General features: G+C 35.9%; 3 protein-coding genes across 4 annotated transcripts; 2 read left to right on the top strand and 1 right to left on the bottom strand.

Moving 5' to 3' along the window:
* The first annotated feature begins 6,657 nt into the window (after window positions 1-6,657).
* LOC128526429 (calglandulin-like) lies at window positions 6,658-9,983 on the top strand. The gene is given in 9 exon segments (XM_053498254.1): window positions 6,658-6,714; window positions 6,717-6,774; window positions 6,777-6,827; window positions 8,198-8,259; window positions 8,261-8,343; window positions 8,627-8,696; window positions 8,699-8,729; window positions 9,537-9,599; window positions 9,910-9,983. Coding segments are annotated over 9 exon segments (549 nt in total).
* Window positions 9,984-10,116: 133 nt separating this feature from the next.
* si:ch211-161c3.5 (uncharacterized protein C3orf18) lies at window positions 10,117-20,787 on the top strand. Of its 2 annotated transcripts, XM_053497925.1 has the most exons (6): window positions 10,117-10,363; window positions 13,738-13,819; window positions 14,909-15,267; window positions 15,745-15,770; window positions 15,845-15,971; window positions 19,181-20,787. In XM_053497925.1, exons 3-6 carry the CDS (start codon window positions 14,983-14,985, stop codon window positions 19,259-19,261), a joined length of 519 nt encoding a protein of 172 aa, XP_053353900.1. In that variant the 5' UTR covers window positions 10,117-10,363; window positions 13,738-13,819; window positions 14,909-14,982; the 3' UTR covers window positions 19,262-20,787. The 2 variants fall into 2 exon arrangements, with proteins under 2 accessions (XP_053353900.1, XP_053353899.1); XM_053497924.1 differs by lacking the exon at window positions 13,738-13,819.
* Window positions 20,788-20,880: 93 nt separating this feature from the next.
* On the bottom strand, window positions 20,881-25,943 carry si:ch211-161c3.6 (high mobility group AT-hook 2b). Its single transcript, XM_053499080.1, has 6 exons — window positions 25,844-25,943; window positions 24,783-24,925; window positions 24,623-24,706; window positions 24,475-24,519; window positions 23,194-23,226; window positions 20,881-22,860 (listed from the first exon to the last, which is right to left on the bottom strand). Exons 2-6 carry the CDS (start codon window positions 24,888-24,890, stop codon window positions 22,798-22,800), a joined length of 333 nt encoding a protein of 110 aa, XP_053355055.1. The 5' UTR covers window positions 24,891-24,925; window positions 25,844-25,943; the 3' UTR covers window positions 20,881-22,797.
* Window positions 25,944-26,506: the final 563 nt, after the last annotated feature.

The raw sequence follows: 26,506 nt of genomic DNA, 5'->3' as shown, positions 1-26,506 counted from the left end.
ACTTCTTTTCCTGTGTAGAATAGTGGAGGGCCTGGAGCTTATACCAAGTGCTTAGGGCACAAGGTCAGGGGTACCCTAGATGGGGTGCCAACAGGCCAGATTCGAACCCCTAACCCTGAAGGTCAACAGTGCCAAGCACTGAGCCATTATGCCCCAAAGACAAAGTCTGTTGTCCTAAAGAAAAAGAATGCCACCCAAGACACCTTCCATAAACCTAAATTCCGTCCATATGTAAAGAAAACAATTATACATTTGTCTTTAAGTAAAATTACATTGTCTTGTAGATTTATTGTTAGCCTTGGCTTATTAGAGCTTTTGTGATTTGCCTTACGAACCGTACTAATGTCAGAACTGCAGTTATAGAAAGATAGTCATCATCTAATGACCAATAAAATTGTACAATTTAATAGCACTATAGTATAATTTTTCAGATCATCTAGTATATTCTGAAGTTATTATGCAATGCCATCATCTGTATTTGTAGGTATATCTACTCCAATAATGCTCCAATTGGGTGTGTTTTTTACATAAATTCTAACACTGAGCCCTAGAAACAGCATAAATATTTCCAGGGACACAGGGCTGTAGTTAAATTTCCGCTATGAGACCTATTTCTAGACATATTTAAATAATTTTAAACTTACAATAATTTGGTTGGAGTTCCAAGCATTTATTTCTAAAAAGAAGCACAGTGATCTGACAGTTAAGTAAGGAAATAAAAATCTCAACTTAGAAAAAAGCATTTAAAAAGCAGTAAAACTTAAGTACAGCTTAAACAACTTATATACAGCTTGGAAAATTCCAGAAAATGATGTCATGTCTTTGACATCACATCTGTGGGTGTATTTTAAGATCGAGATTTTAACTTAGTGCCTCGTTGTTTGGTAACATGGGAAAATAAAAACGAAATCCGGAAAGATATCGGAAAAAAATGTAGACCTCCAGAAGTCTGGGAAAACCTTGGGAGCCATACCAAAATATCCAAATGCCTGAAGGTACCACGTTTATCTACAAACAATAAAACGCAAATATAAACACCATGGGACCACATAGCTGTCATACCCCTCAGGAAAGAGTCACCCTCTGTCTCTTAGAGAAAAACCTGCTTTGGTATTAAGAGTACAAATCAATCCCAGAACAACACCAACAGCAAACTTTGTGAAGACATTGGAGGAAACAGGTACAAACGTCCCTATATCCACAGTACAACAAGACTGATATAGACATAACCTGAAAGACTGCTCAGCATGGATTAAGACACTGATCCAAAACAGTTTTTAAAAAAAGTCAAACTATGGTAACAACAATCTTGCATTTTAGAGATGTCCTCTGATCTGCTAAAACAAAAATTGTTGAAACTGCCATAATGGCAATTGTTGTCTGGAAGAAAAAGAGGAGTCTTGCAAGCGAAAGTACACCATCCTAATGTGTTGTATACTATCCTAAGGGGTTGTTCATTGTACATTGTCCAAAATACATCATTGTGTGGTGGTATGTTTACTGGTAAATGATTGATCCATCAACATATCTAATTTTTTTTTTATGTGATAACCCAGGCCATATTTGTGGATATTTGTGGCTATGTCCTAACCGCATACCCTCTACTTTAATCAAGTACTGCATCTCTTCTCTCATTCCCATGATCGCTACAATCATCATTCTCTCACTTAGTAACACCCTAACACCTATGTGTCCCAATCACCTTGCAGTAATCACCCCCTTCTTAAAAAACCCAATATGGTGCCAGTAGTCCTGTCTAATCATGTTTTTATCATTCATCAAGCCAGTTTCCATCATTTGCTTTCTCTCTTGTAGGTTTTTAAAAATGTAGTTACTATGTAGCTTCTAGAACAACTTTTTGAGGAGATCCAATCTGGGTTTTGACCGGACCACAACTGCTCCTTGTCCTACCTCAACAACTGTAGCCCTTAGACTTCTAGCTTGAGGCTATTCAAAGCTGGATGAAACAATGTTTTCTCCAGTTTGATAGCCCCAAAAAGGTGCACAGTAAAGCTGTGTAAATGTTTTTGTAAGCCAAACCATACAGGAATTGAGTGACACTTGTAAATGATGATTTTCTTCATATTCACAAATGTATGTTGATAAATTGCCAGTAAATTATTGGGCATGTGCGCATTACAACTGATTTGCATTGAGCAATGCCTTCAAAACTCCACAGAAGGCAAAACTTCCAGAGGAGTAAGCACAAAATAGGTACTAAACAGACACAAAAACAGAAAGAAATTCTCAGAGCCAAAAGCAGAAGTACTCAAAGTTTCAAGTTCATTTGTCATGTGCACAAAAAGTCAGTGCTATTTGTACTCAGGTACTCTACAACTGTCCAATAGATAAAAACAAGAGTTTACATCTAAAAAGAAAGGAGTAATGTAAAATTGTGGCTCATATCTAGGAGAATAATAATAATAATAATAATAATACAACTTAGCATTACAACCACCGAAATGAGGAGAGAAGCCAAGAGTCCAGACTGTTGGAAAAGCAGAACTTTCTGCCCAAGCATGTTTATGCCAGAAATCTTTGCTCTATAGACACATAATAAAGCAATGAATGTTGGATTATGGCAGGCATCACACTGGGGAGTAGATGGCTTATTGTAGTTGAGAGATCTACCAGATCAATCACTTGATCCCTTTGCCAGTAGGATGAAATCCAAATACGAACAAACATTTGTAATTTTGAAATACACATAAATGACACAATAAATTTCTATCAGCTGAGATTGGCTTAGCAAACTTACTAAACCAATTTATAAACCAGCATTAATCCTCTGAATAAACAAGCTGGTATCCAAATATTTATATCTTTAAAGTTCTAACTCTCCAGTAACATCCATTCTGTCATTTGCACCACCTCAGCTTATAGTTATAGCAACCTTATGCACTAAGTCACCCATTCTCACACTGTGCCATTAAAAAAGAAAAAGAACAGCTAGTCTTATAATACATTTGGGTTGGTTGCTGTCTTTATTTTTCTAATATTTAATATTTCATAAATGCAAATAATATGACACAGCAGGATTAAAAAGCAGGTTAAAGAGCTTTGACTTTGATGGTGTAACTATATTTAAAAAAAATGATATACTGTATGTAAAACATTAAATTACATGATTTGAAGTCAATCAATTGATGTTTACACTACTGTGTTATTTTAACACACACACAGGAGTGAGCAGGATACAATTTATTATTTCTTTATTTATGGGATTTTATAAATGCCATGCTCATACGACTATGAAAAAAATCCATATGTATCTTGCTAGAGAAACACAAATTTGTATATTTATATTTGGTTACATCCCTAAGAGTTTCAAAAGGGCCACTCTGTTAGCATGGAGAGATGTAATTTTTTTTTGTGTGTGTTTTTTTTTTTTTTCAATATGCCAGCAATACTTTCCAAGAATTTTTATTGGTTGCATTTTTCAAAATATAAATATGATCTTCGCTTCCTGTGGTTCTTGTTTGAAATAGACCATTATGGCAAACCATCTTTAAAACAAATAGAATGTGTGTGTGTGTGTGTGAGAGAGAGAGAGAGAGAGAGAGAGAGAGTAGCTTGCCTACTGTTTGTATCTGTATTCATATTAGTTTATCATTTGCATTATTTGTTGAATCTGAGTAATGGGCCTCTCATTTCCCAAGTAAATTGTTAGAAGGAGCATATAAAATTGGATGTATAGACTAGGATATATAGACAATGTAGCTGGGAGAAATCCCATAATCTGTCCTTAAAAGAGAGAGAGAGAGAAAGCCCAAACTCTGTTATAGTTAGCATGTTTTCATTATCCGCCTAGTTCCAAAAGTCCACAGTATTGCAGATCATCACATCAGTGTTCTGATTGTTTTACTCTGTCCTCGACCGAGGAAGATATCCCACAATAGAATAGTCTAAAAAGAATGCACCAGCAATGCTGCCACACAACATCGGGGTACCCTGCTTCAGACCTGAGCTTGGTCTTTTTGTGTGCGCTGTGAGGTGAACTGATGATAGTAACCCGTCATCACATCCAGGGTGTACTCACTGTGCACTCCCCACCCCAGTGTTCCTAGGCTTAGGGTTCTCACTAAAGAAAGAAAGTGCTTGATTTAAATACAAACAACCATTTTAACCTCCTGAGGTCTGATCCTGATGTAGTTGGGGGGAAATGCCATGTCGTCATATGAGGTCATTGAAGTTTCAAGAGGTTGAAGGTATAAACTGAAAGTTAGTGAATGATAAGTTAAACTATAGATTCGATTTTTTAAATGAGATTTTTATGTCAAAACTAAATTGGTTTTACTATACATTTTGTTATAGACGTATGTATACTGTTTTTCTTTTATATTCTTTTATATATACACTTATATATACGAAAAAACGTATACTGTATAGTTTCTTATATATAGTTTATATAGTTTATTTCTGTAAGTTATATATTGATAGATATATATTGATAATGTTGTAATATAATAATAATAATAATAATATGGTAATAATATGATATTATTAATATTATATTATTATACAAAGCCGAATTTTTGAACTTGAGACATTTTTAAAAATTTTAATAAAATGAAAATTAAAAGACTTATATTTTATTTACAATAAAACATAGAGAGCATTTTTTTGCACAAAATACGTTCATTTCCAATTTGATGCTTGCTGCAGGTCTAAAAAAAGGAACAGGGGCATGTTTAGCATGGTGTAGCATCTCTTTTTTCAAAAAGTTTGAAGACATCTGGGCATTGAGGTTATGCATTTCTGAAGTTTTAATGTTGGAATTTTTTCCAACCGGAATCCTTGTCAGATTTAGGTTTCCAACTACTCTCTATATGTATAAATGTTCTCTATAGATGAAAGATCAGGACTGCAGGCAGGCCAATTCAGCACCCGGACTTTTCTACTACGAAGCCATGCTGTTACAATAGCTGCAGTATGTGGTTTTGCATTGTCCTGCAGAAATACACAAGCCCTTCCCTAGAACAGATGTTGTATAAAACCTTTATATACCTTTTAGCATTCATAGTGCCTCCCAAAACATGCAAGCTGCCCATACTGTATGCATTTATGCACCTCAATACCATCAGAGTGCCTTTTTTTTGTTACCTGAATGCTGATAACACATGCTGGAAGGTCTTAAATTTGGACTCGTCTGACCATAGGACACTTTTCCACTTTAAAACAGTTCATTTTAAATTAGCCTTAGCTTACAGGACAAGATGACGCAATGTGAACATGTTTACATATTGCTTTCTTTTAGCATGATAGAGTTTTGGTTGCAATTTGTAGATGGCACAAGGGATTGTGTTTATCGACAGTGGTTTCTGAAAGTATTCCTGGGCATATTTAGTAATGGCATCCATCTCTTACACACAGAGACACATTAGGACTTGCTGTCATATTAAAACGAAAATTTTCAGATTAACGTTATAATTATATCACATTTTAGGTTGTTGCAATAGTAAGACATACATTGTTGTTCAGTCATTCGATTACTCATGTCTAGAGGTCACCATAACAGACCATCCGTTCCGCACACAACTCATCAAAAGTTTTATGCCCGATGGCGTTTCTAATGCAACCCTCCCATTTTATTTGGGCTGGGGACCGGCACTGCACCCAGTGGCTGGTGTTTGGGCATTGGGTTGAAATTTATTCCAGGCCAATTCATACCAGCTTGTGAATGTTTTTTTTTTCTGACAGCAATACTTTCTAAGAATTTTTATTAGTTGTACTTCTCAAAATATAAACATGATGTGAACATAAATGTAAGCCATTGGCCTAATTTACAGCTCAGTTGCTTCTTAGGAAGTTAGTAAATAGTGAGCACATTCACATTAATGATCTTTGCTTACCAGTACGAAGCTTTTTCAAAACAATTAATGTGATGAAATAATTTTTCTAATGATGGTCACAGTTGGTATGAACTGAAAATAGAAACCTAATGATTCGTTTATCTTTTAATTTTGTATGCTGTCGAGCTAACATTGGCTTGGGAGAGAGCAGCCTAAACCACCTGCTGAGACTGACATAGACAACAAGTTACTAAATCCTGAGAAGGGATGGAAAACTCCTTAGCTTTATTCTGCTATAATAATCAAATTACTCTTAACACAAATTACCTTAAGAACCAAAGAGCAGTACATAATAAGGATTAAGCATAATTTAGCCCATAAGTTTACACTTGAAAATACTTGGGCATGTTTCCCCTAATTGGGACAGTGCAAATGCTTTTTGAAGTATTTTTACATACCTTATATAGTGTGCATAAAAATCTCATGGGACAATTTAACAGCACATTGCCTACATGTTTGTAAGATTTCAGCAGTACTTCAGCAAACATAAAAGCTACTATATCAGTCTACAAGATAAATGGTACTGTAAGCATTGTTGTTTTTATATCTTACACAATATGCCTAAAATATAAACTTGTTGAAGAACATTGTATATACTATAGCTGAAATGCCTGTTATTGTGTATATTTTAATGTGTATTTTATTTGGTTTGTCCTTTTATATGTATATTTTCACTTCAGTGGATGTTTTCACACTTACCATCACCAGAGTCACTATTTTTTTACATACCGCCTACAGTTTGTGTGTCCTATGTGTAATCAATAAAGAAGCCGATCAATCAGATATTACAGCCTATTTACACTAAATGTTCTTGTTTGAGGGAAGCAAACTGACTCCAGAGCAGATTACAGAGTTTGTGAACACAAAGGTGTGTTTGAAATGTTCCACGAGAAGTGAAATGGTGTAAAGATTGATGAGTTTGATGGGAATCAAAGAGAGAGCTGAGTCAAATGGCCAAAGATGAGGATAAAGATGGTCAGTATAACAATAAGCTGTAGCCGCATCTCTAAGAAATTTCTCACCTTATTCTTAAATATCTACAAAACTTTTTACCAAAACTCCTTTTATTTTTATTTTTTTTAGAAAAAAAAATAGTTTTAGAAGTTTTTTTTAAAGCAGGATTGAAGCTGCTATACAGGAAATACCTTGTACCCTGAAACCCCTACAATCACAATGTAGTGCACATAAAAAAACTTATGTACAGCACTGTGCATAATATATTTAAATTCAAATTTTTAAATTCAAATTTTATTTGTCACATACACAGTCATACACAGTACGATATGCAGTGAAATGCTTGTAATATATTATTGTATATATAGTGTAATATAATATAAGATATACATCAGACATCTCTGAGGCTTTCAATTTCAGCCAGTTAATTTCAGTGCCTTTTAAATGGAGTTTTGTAAACAGGGAAGTATAAGAGGATTATATGGGATGAGTGCTAGGAATTAGGATTTTACCATATGTGGGTGACCGATTCACCCCAGCCTACCTTTGAATAAAGCAAATGAACGCCATCTACAGGCTATGGAAACAATTAAAACTTGGGTTGTCTTGGATCAGGTTCGTTTTAATTTTTATTTTGCTGTGTAAAAAGCTTGGTTCAAATTTAAAGTAATAAGAAAATAAAAAAATACAGTGCGCATGGAGTTTGCATGTTCCCCCTAGTGCTTGCTGAGTTTCCTTCCACCGTCCAAAGACATGCAGATTAGTTTCCAAATTGCCCACATTGTCTGCGCCCGTTGAAGGATTGGCACCCTGTCCCCGCCTTGTTCCCAAAGTCTCCTGGGATAGGCTCCAGGCTCTTGTGACCCTGTATACAGGATAAGCGGTATAGAAGATGAATGAAGGGATGAAAATTGTTTCATGTTTTATCCTTATTTCATGTGGATATGCCTCTCTGGAAGCTGTTTAAATATCCTTGTATAGCATGTATCCTACATTTTCTCTTTCTACAGTATATACATCCAGTCTCTGCCTGTTTCATCTAAGCAGATGTTAGACTCTCTCAATTGTAATATTTTCTTCGTATTTCTCCATACATTTACATGCAAATGAGTTTGGTATACAATGTGCTTGTACATAATAGTTATTTAATGAGATACCAGTTAAGTATAACATCAGATTCTTAAGTAAATATTCACATAAAATGCAATTTTTTAATAAAATGTGTGTTGCTTCATTAGCCTTCAAAAGCACCTTTTGGTATTACTCTGTATTATGTGGAAGCCTATGGGGATCATTCGCTATATATTTTTTATTGTTATTTGATTTTATGATTTTTTATTTTTACTTTTTTTTTCCTCAACTTTGTAAATACTACTATTTTCACTTTACAGGCAAAGGCACCTTTAGCTGTGACAGGTTTCTGGGTCTTATGGCTCTTTACCATAAACAGACAAAAAAAACAGGATGCTGAGTTTCGAGCTGCCTTTTAAGTGTTTAATAAGGAGGCCAAGGGCTACTCTGACTGGAATATACTTAAGTACACTAATCAAGTACACATTTTATTCAGTTTGACAGTAGTGTAAATCATTTCACAACAGACTGCCCCGGGCTCTGGGGTATATCACTTTTTATACAATAAATACTATTTCTTTAAATTCAACACATGAGCTATTGTATGTTATGTAGCATATACTATAAAGGCAAATAAAGATATATTAAATTACGCTGCATCTATTATGCCAGTTATGACCCTATTTAAGCTCTTAAGATGTATAATATTTCTACTAATTTATACTAAACTCCTACATATCTGTGTATATGTATGTTTTGATGAATGCTGGTAAACCTCTCAATAAAGAAGAGGCAGAACAGATGATGAAGGAGGCTGACAAAAAGAAGGAGATGGAACAATTGATTATAAGGGTGAAAATAACTTCTTAAATTTATTTATTTATTTATTCATTATTTATTTATTTATTTATTATTTTTTATTATTATTTAACAAATTATTATCATTATTTTTAACACAACACATTTTCAACTCTGGTACTGGAGTACCCCCTGTCCTCCACATTTTAGTGCGGTCTCTAAACCTAAGAGTTCCAATCCCACGGCTTTGACATAGCAGTCACACGTTAACTAGCTAGTTGTCTATACCGCTTTATCCATTTTATGCCTGGAATCTAACCTAGGAGACTCCAATCTATTGCAGGGCACAGACATCCACACACTTACAGTAGACGATCATTAAAACACTAGTTGCATTTTGGGAATGGCAATTTGGAAATTTCTTTGGACTATGGGAAAAAAACGGAGCACCCACCAAGTCTCAAGGAGAACACAAACTCCATGCACACAAACCTGAGGTGGGACTCAAACCTGAACCCTGGAGGAGCAAAGTGCTAACCACTACAACACTATGCCACCCTTAGAAAACTGAAACTAAAATGTGCAGGGCACAGGGTCTAGGCTCTAGATATATTCAAATAAGAAAAAGAGATGAAATTTGCACATTGTCAGTGCAGGTATGTGTGCGTAAAGAAGACCATAACTAGAGGACCACATCTATACCATAACCAAAACCAGACTTGGTTTACCACCATGGTTTGGTTAAAGCATTGTTTATTATTGGCAGTGGTCTCAGTATCTTATAACTGCGGAATTCACAGAATAACAGAATTCGGGGAGATTCTTATGCAAATATATATTTATTTATATTACCTTTTGCAGAATTTGTTGCCATGATGACTGCAGACTCTTTCAAGATGAATTTTAGAAACATGTGGCTGAACAGTAAAAAAAAAAAAAAAAAAAAAAACTGTAGACTTAAATCCAGATCCCTAGAAGATCTCAATGTATGTTTGAAATAAAGGATTATAGGAACACAATTTGTTTGTGTTTTACTGATACCTGACCTCATATGTGCAACACTCTTTACCATGGATTACATATAAAACAATAAAAAAGAGGAAAAAGAGTTTGAGAAATATTGTTGATTGACAGTTGAGGGAAAGACAATAAGGGGTTAATATCCCTGAACCCAAGTGCACCACGGTCATTTGATAAGCTTAGCAATGATATCGCGTCCGTGTTTGAATGACAGATGTGTACTGGAACCAATCGGGGCGTGGCATCATTCTGCAGTTGACCAATGAGAACGCATTTAGACTCGGGTAATAGGTGGGACTAACAGCTTCAAACGCATACTAGCATACTAAATAGTATGTCAAAACGGTATGTCAGCATAGGTAGCGGACTAGTTTTCCATACTTTGTAGCGTGGTAGTATACGTTGCTACGTAGCAGACGGAGTCAAGGCTTGTAGCATCCATACAACGGCCTGTATTTATTCAGGAATAAAAAAAATGAGAGGAACACAGAGAGGCAGTGCGGAGTAGCGCAACATTGGGGTTCTGGTTAAAAAGCTGGCATATATATTTATTGTATAGTACTTTGTTTCTCAGTTGAGCGGCAACAGAAGGAATACGGTCTCTCTTTTCTCCCTTTCAGCGCTGTGTTGTGATATAATCAGCCCCGGCTGGTGTTCTTTAGGAGAAGGTGAGTGTGTGCGTGTGAAAATATGAACAAGTTGTGAGTTTATAATGGCGGTGACATTGTCAACACTGGAAAAGTGCATCATATGACTGATATATTTAGACGCTAAATCATCGTGACCGTCTTTGTCCTGAGATTATCTCTGATTGGCTGAGGTGAGACGCTTCAGCAGGACGAGCAGCTGTGATTGGCTGGCAGCCTCACGAGGGCTTCATTAAGCAGCATCATCATCCGAGTTCATAAACACACACACGCAAAAAGGAATGAGAGAAAACAAGAGTATAGGAACATTAAACATTTGTATTTTAATATTTTATGTAGATATGCTTATATGTTTTTTTTTAATTGCAGTATCTTGAAAGAATACAAAAGAGAATACAATGAGACAATTTAATTACAGTAAACAATAAGGTGTTAATAATATGGGAGCTTAGAATAAAGGAATAGGACACGAGGACAGTTATGAGATTTGGGGCAGTTTGGGAGGTATTACCAAGAGACACATTTTCTTTTATTCAAAACAATGTTGCCATCTGTTTTTTTTAATTGAACTTAATAATTTTAAAATATGTAAAAATTTAGTTCCTTTTTTATTATAAAAAAAAGATGGTCACATTTACTCACATTTTCAACATTCAATGACAAATTCGACATAGAAACATGTTTTGCCAAGTTATGCTTCCTATATCATAGCTCGAAAATGATAAAGTTTAGAGTTCTGAGTTGTGCCTTACCATTTCCATGTTAAGTTAAATGCAGTATAAATCCTACACTGCGCCATCAGCTAGTTGAATAACTATAGGAATATTAGTTCATCACAGGACTACCATGCACAAACATATTACACCTACAAGCAGTTAAGCACAGCTAGGCCATCTACCAACATGTTTTTAGGACTGAGGATGAAACCAGAGAACCTGGAGAAAACAAACAAGGAAACATGGAGAACAAGTCCACACAAGCAGTACCTCAAGTTCAGGAGTGAACCCGGGGAACCCTGAAGCTGTGAGACAACAAACTTTCCCACTGCATCACCATGCTACCCCATAATGCTTATATAGTTTAGTTTGGTAAAGTACATTATAGTGAAGTGTAGGATGATGTTTAAGTATTATTCACAGAGCTGGAGACCACAGTGAAACATGTCTAATAGGAAATCTTTTGTTTAATTCCATTTTATTTTAAATGTTTGTATTTTAAATTGGAGTTAAACAGAAGATTTTAGGATTGTGAAATATTTAAAACAATGAACATAAATGTTCAGTGTCTTAAATAAGTTTTGAAGCTCAATTTCTTTCTCCCTTTAAATGCAAATTTGTGATATTGATATTAGTTGGGGGTATTTATTTAGTTATGTATCATGATTTGGTTTTTTTTGTGGCAATATCTGATATTGCTGCTCTGGCTCCAAAATCATTTTTTTAAATATTTTTTAAAATTTATATATGTTTGCACTTAAGGTGTTAAAATGTTGCCATTCCTCTATAATCCTACAGGTGGTGTCCTCTAAACTATTAACACAGGACTGCACCATGAGCAAAACTATTTGTTTAGAATTGTAGCAAAATCTGGGGAAAAATAATCAGGAAGCTTATAAAGTCGCGGTACTTACAGAATCGTAATACAAATCAAATCGTCACCTGGGTATTTTTCATCGGGAGTTACTCTTGATTTCCATCCGTGTTGGATGTGTTAACTGCCTTGTTTGAAAGGTCAAATTTCTCTCGTGCCTATTAATGTCTGCTATTGACACATGTTCATATGACACTCGAATGGATATGAGGTAAATGGATTAAAATTATTTGTACACACTTGAATGGCCTTCATGGTTTTATAATTAGGGTTATATTGCCACCTGTTGGTTTGGCATGCTCAGTCTCATGTACCTGTGGACTAGGAATTAAAGATTACTGTAATTTGTAATGAAAATAGTTGTAATGAAAGAAGGAAGAAATCAGCATCAATGCAGAATCGAGCATTTTCACTTATGTCTGAACTTCACTGTAGGATAACAATCAAATCTTAAATCATTAGTATAGTTGATGAGGTACTGAGTATACAGTAGTTGATTTTTGGAGGGAAATTGAGTCTGTACGTATGTAGTTTACAATGTGGGCCTGCACAATGAAGGTAAAATTTGTGTGCATCATTGGCAAAGCACATTTTTTTTGTCTACAGTATGAATTTGGATATTTGATTATTATTGAATCACGAAATTCAAAATTAAATGATAAACAAAAGATACCAGCTAAATGTGATTCCTCAAATATATTATTAAATTTTCATTTAATAAACCTCTTTTGTACTGTACCCACCGAAAAACCAACCAGAGTGACAAATAGCACCTTTTCATTTATACAGTCAAGCCATTAGTATTAATATTATTCAAGATGCTATTTAAATATGTGGGAGTTTGTTTGATTTTAGTGTGTAGCACGTAACATACTGGCAGTTACGCTCCTCCACACTCACAACTCTTTTTTAACTAGAGAAAGATAAGAGAAAAAGAAAAAAAGCTTTCATGAGAAAAAAACAAAAGTGAGAGAGAAAAACAGACATGAAGGCTAGGTGCAGGCAGATCTGCGTTGTCTTACGCAACACTCGTGCCTTTCGTGGGCCTTGTTTCTGCGTACTGTCTTTCTTGGGTACAGCATCATGCTGGTGCTGGCACACTTTCTTTCTCACCCCCACATTATACCCACATCCTGTCACAACGCCCACTGCTGCCCAGCTGCCTTAGGGAGGGGGACAAGGGGAAGTTAGAGAGGTGAAAACGCACACACACACACACACCTTTTGTAAGACAGTGTTCTAATCGTTTAGTCCGCCTTTATGTTCATACACATATATGCACATATGCACATACATATACTTGTATTACTACCCTAGTCAAACCCTGGGGGTTGAGCCAGGTGGTAAGCTGATGTTTTTTAAGCCTAGAATTTTTAAGGTCCCAAAAGTTGCTAAAATATTTAATTTTTTTATTTATTCAAGGGTATATTCTGGTTGTTTAACCTCAATTAGTCACAATAAATGTATAATCATTTTAGTGGCTCACTCTAATGGTATTTAGTTTAGTATGATGTGTAAATCCCCTAAAAAAAGAACTAAAGTAAAAAGAATGATAATTTTTAATATGCAGTTTTTTTTGTCACGAAGATGTCTAAATGTTTATGAAAGGCATATTTAGTCACATGATTAGTATAACACTTGTGGAAGAAAAACATCAGAGATGGAGTTACCAAAAACGTATTCGTTACAGAAGAGTTTACATAGGACAGCAGTTCAAAAGATGGCAATAATGTGCTTTTTTTGCACTTTACATTAATTATTTATTCATTTATTCGTTCATCTTCTATACCGCTTATCCTGTACAGGGTCGCGGGAAGCCTGGCGCATGTCCCAGGAGACTGGACACTAGGTGGGCTACACACTGGACAGGTGCCAGCCCATTGCTGGGTATGCTTTGAAAAAATTGTAACTTTTGTATGACTACATTGTATTTATTTCACACCTACAGTCGCAAAAATTTCACATGAGAACTGCCAAAAACAAACAAAAAAAGATCACCTTATTTTAGTGTAAACTTAATTCTACACTAAATACTAACTTATTCAGAATCCTAATGCAAATTTTTACCTCAAGCATTATCCTATTAAATTCAAATTTTAATGCTAACCCAATATAACTGTATTATGAGCCTAATTTATCTAAAAATTATTTCTTGTAAGAAAGTTTGTTATTATAGAAGTACAAATATACAGATTTGTTGAATCAAATCACATCAAATTTAGCTGCTGCAATCCTCCAAGCCATCTGAATTACAAAGCATATACTATTTTCATGATAATGTTGGCAATTATGCAAGCATTCTACCTAAATACTCTCTAAGAAAAATAAAACCTAGTGCTTAATACTTTGAGGAGTTTATTCTTTCAGGGGAATTTAGCAGAAGATGTGAATGAAAAGCAGGAAAAGCAGCATGCGGTTAGAGAGATTCTAGCCTTCATTCACACCAAACCTGGTCTCATGTCTACAGCATCTCCACTTCTCTATTTTAAGCCTCAAACCTCTTTCCTGCCTCAGCATCCAACCCCCGCGTCCACACACACATCCTAACGGCTGTGATGTGGAAGGAAGCTCTGCTCTTGCCAGCGTTATCGCACAATCTCAAGCATCCATGACCACAGAGTGTTTTTAGAATGTTTTTACACACGCACACATGTGTGCATGTATACACCACAGGCTTGCTGTTTATAAGAAATATCAAGGAATGGATACAGTTTGTTCACTGAGATTTTTTTATTAATACAGAAATGCATTATTCTGAGATTATTATGAGATACTGAATTTTGGATTTTGATTAGCTGTAAGCCAAAATCATCAAAATTTTAAGAAATAAACACTTGAATTATCAGTGTGTGTATATTAGTTTCCCTTTTTTGATTGAATTACTGCATAAATCACCTTAAGATGATATTTTAATTTATTGAAATGGACCTGTATGTTTGTGTGTGTGTAGTTATTGACACACATGATCTTTTTCAGGATGGTGAATGGCAAAGGCTGAGAAGTGATCCAAACCACCATCTCATTCACCACAGTTTCGTCATCCCAGGGCCATGTCTCTGACTACTGTCCTCAGTCCATCCTTAGAGTCTATGCCAGTCTCTATCCGTACACTTGTCCCTACTCTTTCCAGCCCCGTCCTCATCAGTTCCGTGGTGAGCAGGACAGAACTGGACAATGCTGCATACAGAACCACTTTCCCCACCGTCACTGTACCAGCCAATGAGACTGGTTTTAATTCCACGCAGCTCCCTGTGGCATCTGTGGATGGTACTGGTATGGGTATGGTCCTTATGCCTTTTGGCATAATCAGCATTGTTGGATTGGCTTTTTTTGTGGTAAGGATGTTATGTTTGTCTAAATAAGAAGGCCAGATAGCTAAATCTTTGGATGCTTGTAGTCTTGTTGAGTTTTTTTTTTTTTTTTAATAACTGCTTAAATGGATGAACCTTCCTTATTGCTGTAGTAAAAACTATACGACATGTTTAAGTCAAACCAGGACTTTAAAGGAGTTCCTGAAGGCCAATTTTTGTAGTTGTTAATCACACAGTCTGCACTAGTGTAGCCATGGAGTATACAGTATAAATATATAAAGGTAGTTTTTCCTCTCATAACTCTGTCCTGTTACTCTGGACAATCAAAAGACCTTGTTTAGCTTGAATGCCTCTTGTACTTTTACATAGGTACTGCATTTTTGAAATACTTTTTTAAAAATATTTAGTTCTTAATCAGATTTCGGAATACAGTACCATTGAAATACTAAAAATATACAGAAAAAGCTATAAGTTTCTCTCTGTTTTTGTTTCTGTTCACAGATGTTCTACATAAGGAAAAAGAAAAGGTGAGTAAACATTGGACTACTCAGTATTTTTAGATTTGTCACAAATATTACACTGTTAAGCTTTTTCTGTGCAGACTGGAGAAGTTGAGGCACCAGCTGATGCCCATGTATAACTTTGACCCAGGCGAGGAGCAGGATGACTTGGAACAGGAACTTCTGGATCACGGGCGGGAGGGCAGTCCCGCAGGACCAAATTCCAAAGTGAGGATCATTTAATAATTATTTAAAAAAAAAAAAAAACAGTTCTTACAGTTGAGGGCAATAGTTTACCGGTCCCTAGCAATAAAAAAATTATTAAGTCACTATACATGTCCTGTGTTGAGTCAATCAGGTAATATACCTTTACTTTACTGTACATACCGTAAGAGGTCCATTATAACCAAGAATCAGATTTAGAATTTGAGGAGACCAGGTTGGCCTCGGGCTCTTTGGACCCAGTACATGATGGGTTGTGATGCCTTTCTATCATGGCCAGCATTGACTTTTTTTTTTTTTTTTGGTAAATTGTGCTGCACTGTCTTTTCTTTTTGTTATGACGCCATGTATTTTTAGAGGTCCACCAGACTATGCTTCACAAATGATCTCCTTCAATTAAAATCGTCACACTTTTCCTCCTATACATAGTGTTAATACCTGTGGCCAAGCTGTTGACTTTTTTTTGTCTTTTTCAGAACAATGGTGATGACTTGTAAATTTCAGTCGCGCTTTTTAACAGCAGCTTTTAAGTGGGGGTTTCTTCATTGTTTGTACAGATGCTTGTGGCTCCTTATTATTTGTTGTTTGTTTGTTGTGGGTTTTTTTTGGAAACCACTCCTTAGGAGGAAGTGGACTTTTGGAGGGCCATATTTTTTCCTGAGGTTTTCTCCAGTCCAGTTTGCTTGGATTTTCTCGTGCTATCAAATGCAAAGAAGATTAAGTCTTCAAAGTTCCCAAATCCTATTTTGCAGATGCACTCCCAATGAAATCCTAATTATGGCAGTTGACCAATCTGAGGCTTTTAGTCATTGTATCAAGTTAATTTATGTTCATTGTATTTGTATAGGTCAATTTGTCACAAAGCAGCTTTCAAGAAATCTGTAAAGTGATGGCTAAAAGTATTAAAACAACATATGCCATGTATTAAATTTGTCCCTGTGCAAAAAATAGGTGATGTCACCAATTAGTTCTTAGTTGTGCGATAGAACAAATGGCAGAACTTTTACTTTTTAAAGCCGTCTTTCCAGATGTCTTGTTGACTCTGTGCCCAGCCGGATCCAGCAGGTTTAGAAAAATAAAGAACTTTACACTAAATGTTGATTGTTTAAAAGCAACTACCTTCCATAAAATAGCAAGTTATTCTTATTATCTTGATTATTATTTAAGACATTTAAGAATAAGATTAAAACCTTGAATTTCACTTAACACTTAACATGCCTTAACACTTTTGGCAACCACTATATAGTACAGACAAACCTTTTAAAGGTATTAATTTATCACTGATGTCCAGGGGTAGAGTAAAACACATGATGAAGAGACTCTGTGAGGAACCAGACTAAATTTCTGTCATCTTCCGGACTGTTTACAACGAGACTTTATGTATGTAAACTTCGAATTCACCCGAATTCAGAAGGTGAATTTAATAGGTAATTGATATACATCCTTTACTTGAAATTAATATATGATTTGTTTTTGATGTGGATATTTATGGTTTCATGAAAACTGTTTTGTTGTTAAAAATTCTAGATTAAATATCCTTATCCTAAGTTTATTAAAACCTTTGGCCTGAAGAAGCAGATCTTTACACTTGACTGCATGTTTTAAGAATGTAGGAAAGTGAAAGCAGTGTTAGAGTATACGGTTTAAAATGATCATAGATTATAGAGAGAATAAAAATAATGAGTATGTTTAGATGTAGGTTGCTGTGTTTTGTAGCTCATTTATTGCTTCTAGGTCACAGGAACCATTGTCTTATCTCGCAACACAATAGAATATGTATTGGGGAGAACACGCCTAAAACCACTTTCCTCTTTACACACTAGAGGTGTCACACAGCTCCAGTATCTGTATCTTTATTGGTTTGTATCATAATCCGTAATTGTGATTAAATTGAAACTGGGTGTGGTCTAGTCTATACTGGAGTGAACTGTGTTTCAAACTAATAATTAATTGTCAAATAAAAGAGCTGTTCTTTACAACAATAGGCCAGTAAAATCTTTTAACAAACACATTCCAGGAAGATCAAAAAAAGTTTGCTGTCAGTCTCTGTCACAAACGCTGACGACAGACAATGAAAGTGTGCTTCTGTTCATATCATACTACTGAACATGGCCAAACAAAGGGAAAGTACTGTCAGTGTATTCATGATGTACAGAACAGTTTCTGTTTTAAGAGATATTGCGGGAAATCTGGAATGTCTAAGGATTGCATATACTGTAAACCAGAAATGTAAAGATGGAGAAGAAAGAAAAATAACGGTCCCTTTTTCAAACACTTTGAAATGAGAATTTGTTGGAGACATGGCAACCCTGTCCATGTGAATACAGTGCTCCACATGAAAGTAAAAACATTGCAACCTTATGTCACTTTTTTTTTTATGCTATGGGATTTCTGCTTAAAGCTTTCTGACAAGTTTTCAAAAACCAAAAATCATATCTGTATTTATAAAGGGGAAAGGAAATCCAATATTCAGATTGATTCATGGCTCAGGCTCCACTCCTGTCAGCCAGGATCAGGAATCTGAGGTCATGAACACTGTCCAGTTTGGGTGAGTGTGTGTCCATTATGTCCTCAGATTCCACATCTTGGATGAGAGAAGTAAAACCTGAAATGGTTCTCTGCTGTTGTAGTTCATCCACCTCGATTTTCTGCTTGCCACCTTTGTAATTTCTTAGTTATTACATCGTTCTTTGAAGCACAGGCAGGTCTGGCCAGTCTCATATAATTTCTCTCATCAACAAGGATTTTTCTTTTATGCCACAGACCTTCCGCACACAGGATTTTTTTTGTGTGCACACTTTGTATAAACTTTAGACGCTGTTATGTGTAAAATTACCAGGACATTAACAGTTTATGAAATACTCAAATAATTTAATCTGGCAACAAGAAGTCATACTTTATTTTCAATATCTGCATGATTTATGCATTGTGCTGTCAGTACATGATTTGCTTTTGATGGTGTATAAATGAGCAGGTGTACTGGTGTTCCTGTAAAGTGACCAGACTCCTGCCTATAGTTTGCTGTATCATCATCTGAATATGAACTTGATATGTCTTTCTTACTTATTCCCCCACTTCTTTAATTAAAAATAGGGATGTAAAATCTTCTCTAAAGCAATCCTTTAACTCTGACCTAATCATTTCTTCTACACTAAATTCCAAGGTGAAAAACTCTAGCTTGCCCTATACAGTACTCTTCTCTCTCTTATTCTCAGACTCTGACAGCGGGTCAGGGAGGCGCTCAGGTGGCGAGTCGACTAGTCTTTACGGACGTTGCTGATGCCATAAACGTATGACGCATCACTTCTGCAGCCTAAGTGAAGATTCTGGAAACCTCCGGAGACATCATGGAGAGAACAGGAATATTCCAGGGTCTGTTTTTCATACTTTTCTGGAATCAGACGGCGGTTTGCAAACATCTGTAGACTATAAGAAAAGTTTTGAACTACTGTATCTCTAAGAGACTGTTAAGATTAGGTTGCATTTGCTGTATTTAAAAAAGGAGATTTCTGTTGCGTTTCGGTACATTTTATACAAATGAGTATTTCAGTTCTTTTCCAAGGAACCCTTTTAAATGGAGGTCTACTTTTGATTACAGCTTTGAAACGTTTATTCTTTAGGTGTGTATAAATATAGTAGAAATGGATGGGGGTCAAGTCACAGATACAATAAAGAACCTGATCAGAACAATTCAATGCTAACAGGATATCTGTTAGCATTGAATTGTTCTGATCAGGTTCTTTATCTGACTCTACACAGTCAACATTTATAGAAAGAGAGAGCGATTTATAAATTATATTCATGTCAAACCAGCACTTGTGAATGGAGGTGAAGAACATTTACAAAAGACTTCAAGCACAGTATGGTGATGATGCCTTTCTTATTTTTAAAGAAGGATGCTGTGCATCCTTGAACCAGCCGGGAACATTTAGTTAGTTGATCGCCTGGTCCCTGAAAATCAACATGTAACTTGTCACCAAGTTGCAGGAGAGGTACGTCTGTGCGTTGGAATTGTGCACAAAATCATTCACAAACACCACTTGCACATTACTGGAACTCAGCTGGAAATTATTGCCACAGCTCTGAGTACAGTCAAGACCTTACTTTCGACATGTTTCGGCCATTAAAGGAGTTTCTTGGAGGCCAGGTTCATGAAGGAGACAGTCCGATCATGTAGGGGTTTTACTGTCATAACTATGATCTGTTATTCTGCGCAATCAAAAGTCCTGGTTTGACTCGAATGGCCCTCATATGTTATATGTAAGATCTCAAAAGATAACAGGTATGACAAATGGAGACAGGTTATTTAACTTGAGATGAAACATCTCTGAGAATCACTGAGATCTGAAGCTTTCTACAGAACTCTGCTTCTTGAAATGCTTCTGTGAAACTGCACAGTGTTACAGAATCAGGCCATGATGAATTTCAAAGTAACCATAATGTCAGTTCATGGCCCTGTATAAAACAGGGTGAAATGAAAAAACACTGCAATAGAAGCAACTTTTGTCTTCAAATTAAGTTGTTAAAATAAATCGATATCATGAAGCATGCTCCTCATGTTTCTAGTAGATTTTTGTGCACTTGCCGTGAAGTGGGCTTCCTTCCTTTCTCCCCTTTTTCCAGAGTGTGAGTGCTGTTTGCTTCCTTCTTTGAATATTAAGGAATGTAATAATTGTTGGTTTAAATAGATTAATTTTTTTAGAGGGAAAGAAAAAAATTATCATCTGAGTGTGTGTGTATGAATCCTACCATGGAGTCAATGTCTGTGGCAGTGTTTCACACTTTTCAAAACCAGCAACATTACAGAACGTTTGTAATGTGTATGACCATAAATAAATATATAAATAAAAAAAATAAAGGTGTGGACTGTTTATGAACATATCCTTTTTATTGAATTTACTGACATGTTTTATAAAGTCACATCTGCGTGGTGTACTGGGGTATTCATATTTTTTCTTATGACATGGGCAACACAATACAATGCATGCACTTTTTTAAGGCTCCTTCTCAATTGTTTTAGACAAGAGCTATCAAATGCATACAACTGAGGTAAAATAAGTCACGGTTTGGAAGTAACCTTCATGAGCTGTTGATTTTTAAACATTTCATTCAGGGTAAAAGCATCACATCCTTGATTGAATAGCATATTAACACCGGCAACATAAGGCACTTATTCTGGTAACGGATGGAATATAAAATTATACTTTTGTATATGATTTCTACATTGATCATAGAAACTAAATAACTAATGAGATGATGAATAAAACTGAGGTAAACAACAAAGTCCGAAGTTCTAAAATCCCTCTTGCTGAGCCTTGACTTTAGCAGTGTTTGCGTCATTAACTTTTAAAGCAATTTAAAAAATGTGAAAATGCAAAAACAATATATAAATGTGTCCTGTATTTTACAGACAGACATTATGCAATTCCAGTATTAATTCATGTAGCAATATGGACACACCCAGTGATGCTGTCGATCCGCTACACCCCTGACCAGGATAAAGTGATAACTTGAATAAAGGATTCAAAAAAGAGAAGTAAGACAAAGTAAGTATTGTTTATAAACCAGCAATTAAAAATTCAGTGCAGTTGCAATCAATTTTTTCTTTCTTTTAAAAAAAAGCTTGTTATTTTAAAAAAGCAGAGCAAAGTAGAGAAAAAAGCACAAGTATAGTATTCTAGTAATTGCCCAATTACAGAAATAGAAACTGAAAAAAATGAAGTTTTTGAGATTCCAACAGCATCATTAAACTACACATCATTTAAAAAATGAAAACAGTACTTAAGTGGTAAACACAGCTTTTTTATGTTTGTGGTAAACAATTTTCCTTACTTTTTTTTCTTTCTTAGTTTCATCTTGCTTTTTGACTGACTGTGTCAAATTTACTGAACACGCAGTGGAAAGTGATCTAGTACTCTATTTCACATTGTAAACAAAAAAGACTTTTTTTCAAAAGAAAAAAAGTAAAATTCAGCAGGTTTGACATATTTTCAAGAACAACAAGATACACGTGTGGAAATACTGAAAAAACATTTCTGGGATTCATCTTAGAAAGAAATGTGATTTCATTGTAATTACTAAGAGCATATATTATATAGAAAAAACAATAATAATAATAATTATTATTATAATGGTGTCTTGGGGCAAGATTTATGAATGTTAACACTCAGTTATACAGTATATCATCTCAATTGTAAGAACAGCCAAAAGAAAGAATGTAAATTTAGACAAATAAAATAATATAGGTGGTGATTTAAGATAAAGTAAAATGGTATAGTAGTTATATGGTACCATATCATATATGTATTCTGTACTACAAGCCCATGTTGGCTGTAAGTAAAAGTGTTTTTCAATTTATACTGAAAGCACCCGTTAGATGTTTATTATCAAGTCTGAAGTGTAGAAAAAAACTGGTGTAAGTGCCGGTCTCTGGCTACATTTAGACAGAAAGGATGGGATGGCCAAATCCAGTTCACAATCCAAATCACTCTTTGATCGTCTTGTCATGTGCACATTTAGCTCCATATGTTTTGCAAATGTGGTTTTAAATAAGCCCATGTCTGATATTACTTGATGCAGTTTATCTATGTAATCTATGTAATCAAAACCTATGATTATAGATAATTAAATCCACGGTGCTCAGTTCAGACTTTTTCACTAAATGTTTTTTGATATCTAGTTATTAAGGGGAATGTATTTCTAATATTAGTGCTTTGAGAATTGCCAAGATCAAGTTATGTACTTTTGTCAAGTGATTGATAACACACCTACATGAGAAGGCTGGATCTAACTGTCTAAATGCAGCCTATTGCACAGAGCGGCGGCTCAGAGCCTAGACGCGGTTGTCATGTGGTAATGGCAGGTGTGGCTGGTCCTCTTCTTCTTCTTCTTCCACCTAAGAGTAGGAAACAGAAAAGATACATTAGTGTGTGCGTGAGAAGGAACCATATGTCTCGGTGACACTGAGAGCTGCGACAGTTGGGAACAGGAAACCAAGAAAGGAGGATAACAGCCATATTCAGTTTCCCTTAAAGCCACTGACTCATTCAACTCCTGCTGTAGTCTACTGCATGTATGCCTTTGAGTAAAAGGGGAGTTTTTGAACACTTTCAACTCATAACAGGATTTCAGTATGCGAGGAGCCATTACTAACGGGCTGTTTATATAAGTTGGTGCACCAACAAAGCAAATTAGTGTGTTGCATAAAATTATATGTACTTTCTCTCACCTCTTGCTCTTGTTGCTGCACTGGTTTTTGAGGCTGTAAACAAGAAAATATATAAAATATGTTTTAAAATAAGTGGAGTATACTGGTCTGATGTGTACTGTAAAAAGAAAATCAGTCATTCTCATATTTTAAATGTAACTACCAATGCAGTGTTGTAGGTTGTTGTAAAGCCAAGGTAAAGTAGTACAAAGGCAAATTTAATTAATAATAAAAAGGCTAATAATTATCTGGTCTCTGGTGCATTGAATGCACCAGATAATTAAATCATCTCACTCTCACTTATCGCTATACCGCTTTATCCTTTGTACAGGGTTGCAGGGGAGCTGAAGCTTATCCCAGGAGACATAGGGCACGAGGCATGGTACACCCTGGACAGGATGCCAGTCCATTGCAAGGCACACACATAGATACACACACTCACATGCTCATTCACACACTATGGGCAATTTGTGAGTGCCAATTAGCCTAACCTGCATAACTTTGGACTGTGGGAGGAAACCGGAGTACTCGGAGGAAACCCACCAAGCATCCGGAGAGCATGCAAACTCCATGCAGACTAATCTTAGGCAGGAATCAAATCCAGACCCTGGAGGTGCAAGGCAAAAGTACTAATCAATATGCCACCGTGCCACCTAATCAAATAATTTATTTATTTACCACCAGTAATACTTACTGTGCAGCTATATTTTTTTACATTTAAATGTACCTTCCTACAACTTCACCCCGGCATTACACAACATATAACTCTACATCGGTAGTTAAATTATATATTATTTATATATACACTGACCAGCCATAATAATAACATTGCTTATTAATTATATACCAGTAAACTGGTTAAAGGATCCTCTGCACCCAAGGCTTACTCATTGAGGATAGCCCCTCTGGTCCAATCCCACAGGAAAGTTAATGTTGGCCATGATAGATAAACACCTACAGTATCATACGATAGCCTACAATGCACAGGCAGGCAGAGTACCCCAGCATTCAAACTCCCCAAACTCCCCAGATACCCTGATTCCCAATCTTAGCAACCTACAAACAAATCTGCTCCATGGAGGCCCCACCCCACAACTCACAGCACCCAAAGGATCCTCTGCCAACATCCTGCTACCAGACACCACAGCAAATCCCCAGAGACCATAAGGAACCACACCTCTAGGGGCATAAGGGGAACCCCAAACCAAGGTGGTTTTAATGTTAATGTTTTTAATGTTGTGGCTGATCAGTGTATATTATGGTTACCGTAGTGTGATATATTTTTTTTCATGTGATCCTGACCCATTTTCTTGGTCGGCCTCGAGGTCTTTTTTCCTTTGGTGGCTCCTTTGAAAAGTTAATAAATGAAAGGAAAAAAATATCATAACAGCTTATCTTACTGACAGCATTTTAGTAGAATGATTTAGTAGAATAAATCAGTCTCTCTTACTTTGGGTGTACTACGACTGGCCTTATTTTTACTCCCTTTGGGTCTTCCCCTTGGCCTTTTGGGAGCAGGGGGGTCAACAGGTTCCTGAAAGATCTAGTTGTTTTTAGTTTAGTGCTTATTTCATTTTGCTGTCAAGCACATTGATAGGATGTCATGGTACCTGTTGTGGTTTGCGTGGTCTGCCTCGGCCTCGGCGCGGTGCCTCTGGAGCTTCAGTTGCTGGTGCAGCAGCCAGTTCAGCTGCTGCTCCACTCATCTTTTCTTCCATCCTGGCCAGACCTCACATACACTCCACACACTGTTCTGATTAGTTGGAATTGGATGCAATTGGTTAAATAGATGAGAAAAGACCTAACAATATACATCCTGTAAAAGGCCTGACCTGACTAGTAGTAACTTACTGCGCATACAATTTATTATGGAAAGCATCTCAATCCCATATGCCTGGGAGTTAAACAGGTCTTTAGACTGCAAACAGGTCCTAATTTTTTCATAAGAACACACAGTGTGGGAGGCATGTCACTGAATTTATTTGTTCTAAGGCTATATTACAATCTTCACAAATTTTCAATAAATTTTTTATGCAACCTTGCATCATATATACATTTTTATGTGTGTATATAAACACAAACCATATTTATAAGACAAAATTACTATTAAAATGCATAGGAAGCAAACAAGTTAATAAAACCGTTGTGTGTAGTGTTGTACTGAATGATTGTCGTTAAACCTCCCTTTATTCTGACTTAACAGAAGCCTATTTTTGAGTTTCAGCATTTTGAAGTTGTATTGGCTCATTTGTATTGCAGCTCCATGTCCTCCTGTGGTTAACTGTTGTAAAACATATAGTAGCATACTTTTTCCGCTAAAGGAGGAAACGTTGCCTTGGTCTTGATATGTGGAGAAATAAAATGTTACCTCACATCACCTTCTTTTACAAATTAAAAAACGAATGTGGCTTTTTTCTCATTTTACTAAACATGAACACACACACACACACACACACACACACTGAGGAAGTAGAACTAGGTAAATAATTCTAGCATAACTATAGCATAAGTAAGTATATAAAACTATAGAACTGTAGTCTATAAATTAATTTACATGTAAATCTCACAGCATTACATTAGAAATGGAGGAAATGGTCAGATATCTATGTGTCTATCATGACAAATCACCATATATCACAGAATTCTATAGTATTATGAGATGTTGATTTACCACTGATAGAGGTCTACCGCGCGTGCTTGTTCTCCATGAAGTCGCTGATGTAAGAACATGTGTGGCCCTCAGTCTAACTGATACCTGTCTAAGAACCAAGCTACATCTACACGTCAAAAAGAAACACCCGCCCATTTCCCCCAGGCATCTTCAGCCAGGCCCCAACCTGGAGCTTTACTATCGAGGCATGTATAGTGCGCTTAGAGCGATACACATATATTTTAGTAGAAGCTGACTTTACTTTCTCTGTCTCTTTGAGGTTGATTTGGCACATTGCCATAATAAAGGTACTTTACAGCGTAATTTTTTTTGACCGTTTACTATTTTGACAAAGCAAACCGTAACTAATGAGTCACTGTATGTGAATTGCAGCTGTGGATTACTGGTAATCTATCTCTCTCTTTTTTTCTTTCTCTCATATACACACACACTTCTATACATTACTGACATAAAGATTTATTACACCCAATTAATGCTCTGCCTACATCGAAGCTAAAGGAAACATTCTGGTCAGCTATTCATTTATTTACTTATAAAATAACAAAAAAAAAAAAAAGACATTTTCTTCATAGACAAATGTCTACAATATTTGAAAACTTTCATAGAGACAAATGGTCTTCCCACCAATGTGATGTGGAGGTACAGATTGAGTGAAGAGCTACC

This window comes from Clarias gariepinus, chromosome 6 (genome assembly GCF_024256425.1).
Source record: "Clarias gariepinus isolate MV-2021 ecotype Netherlands chromosome 6, CGAR_prim_01v2, whole genome shotgun sequence".
NCBI lineage: Eukaryota > Metazoa > Chordata > Actinopteri > Siluriformes > Clariidae > Clarias > Clarias gariepinus.
The sequence above is the reverse complement of the archived record's forward strand: the minus strand, read 5'-3'. Positions and strand labels throughout refer to the sequence as shown.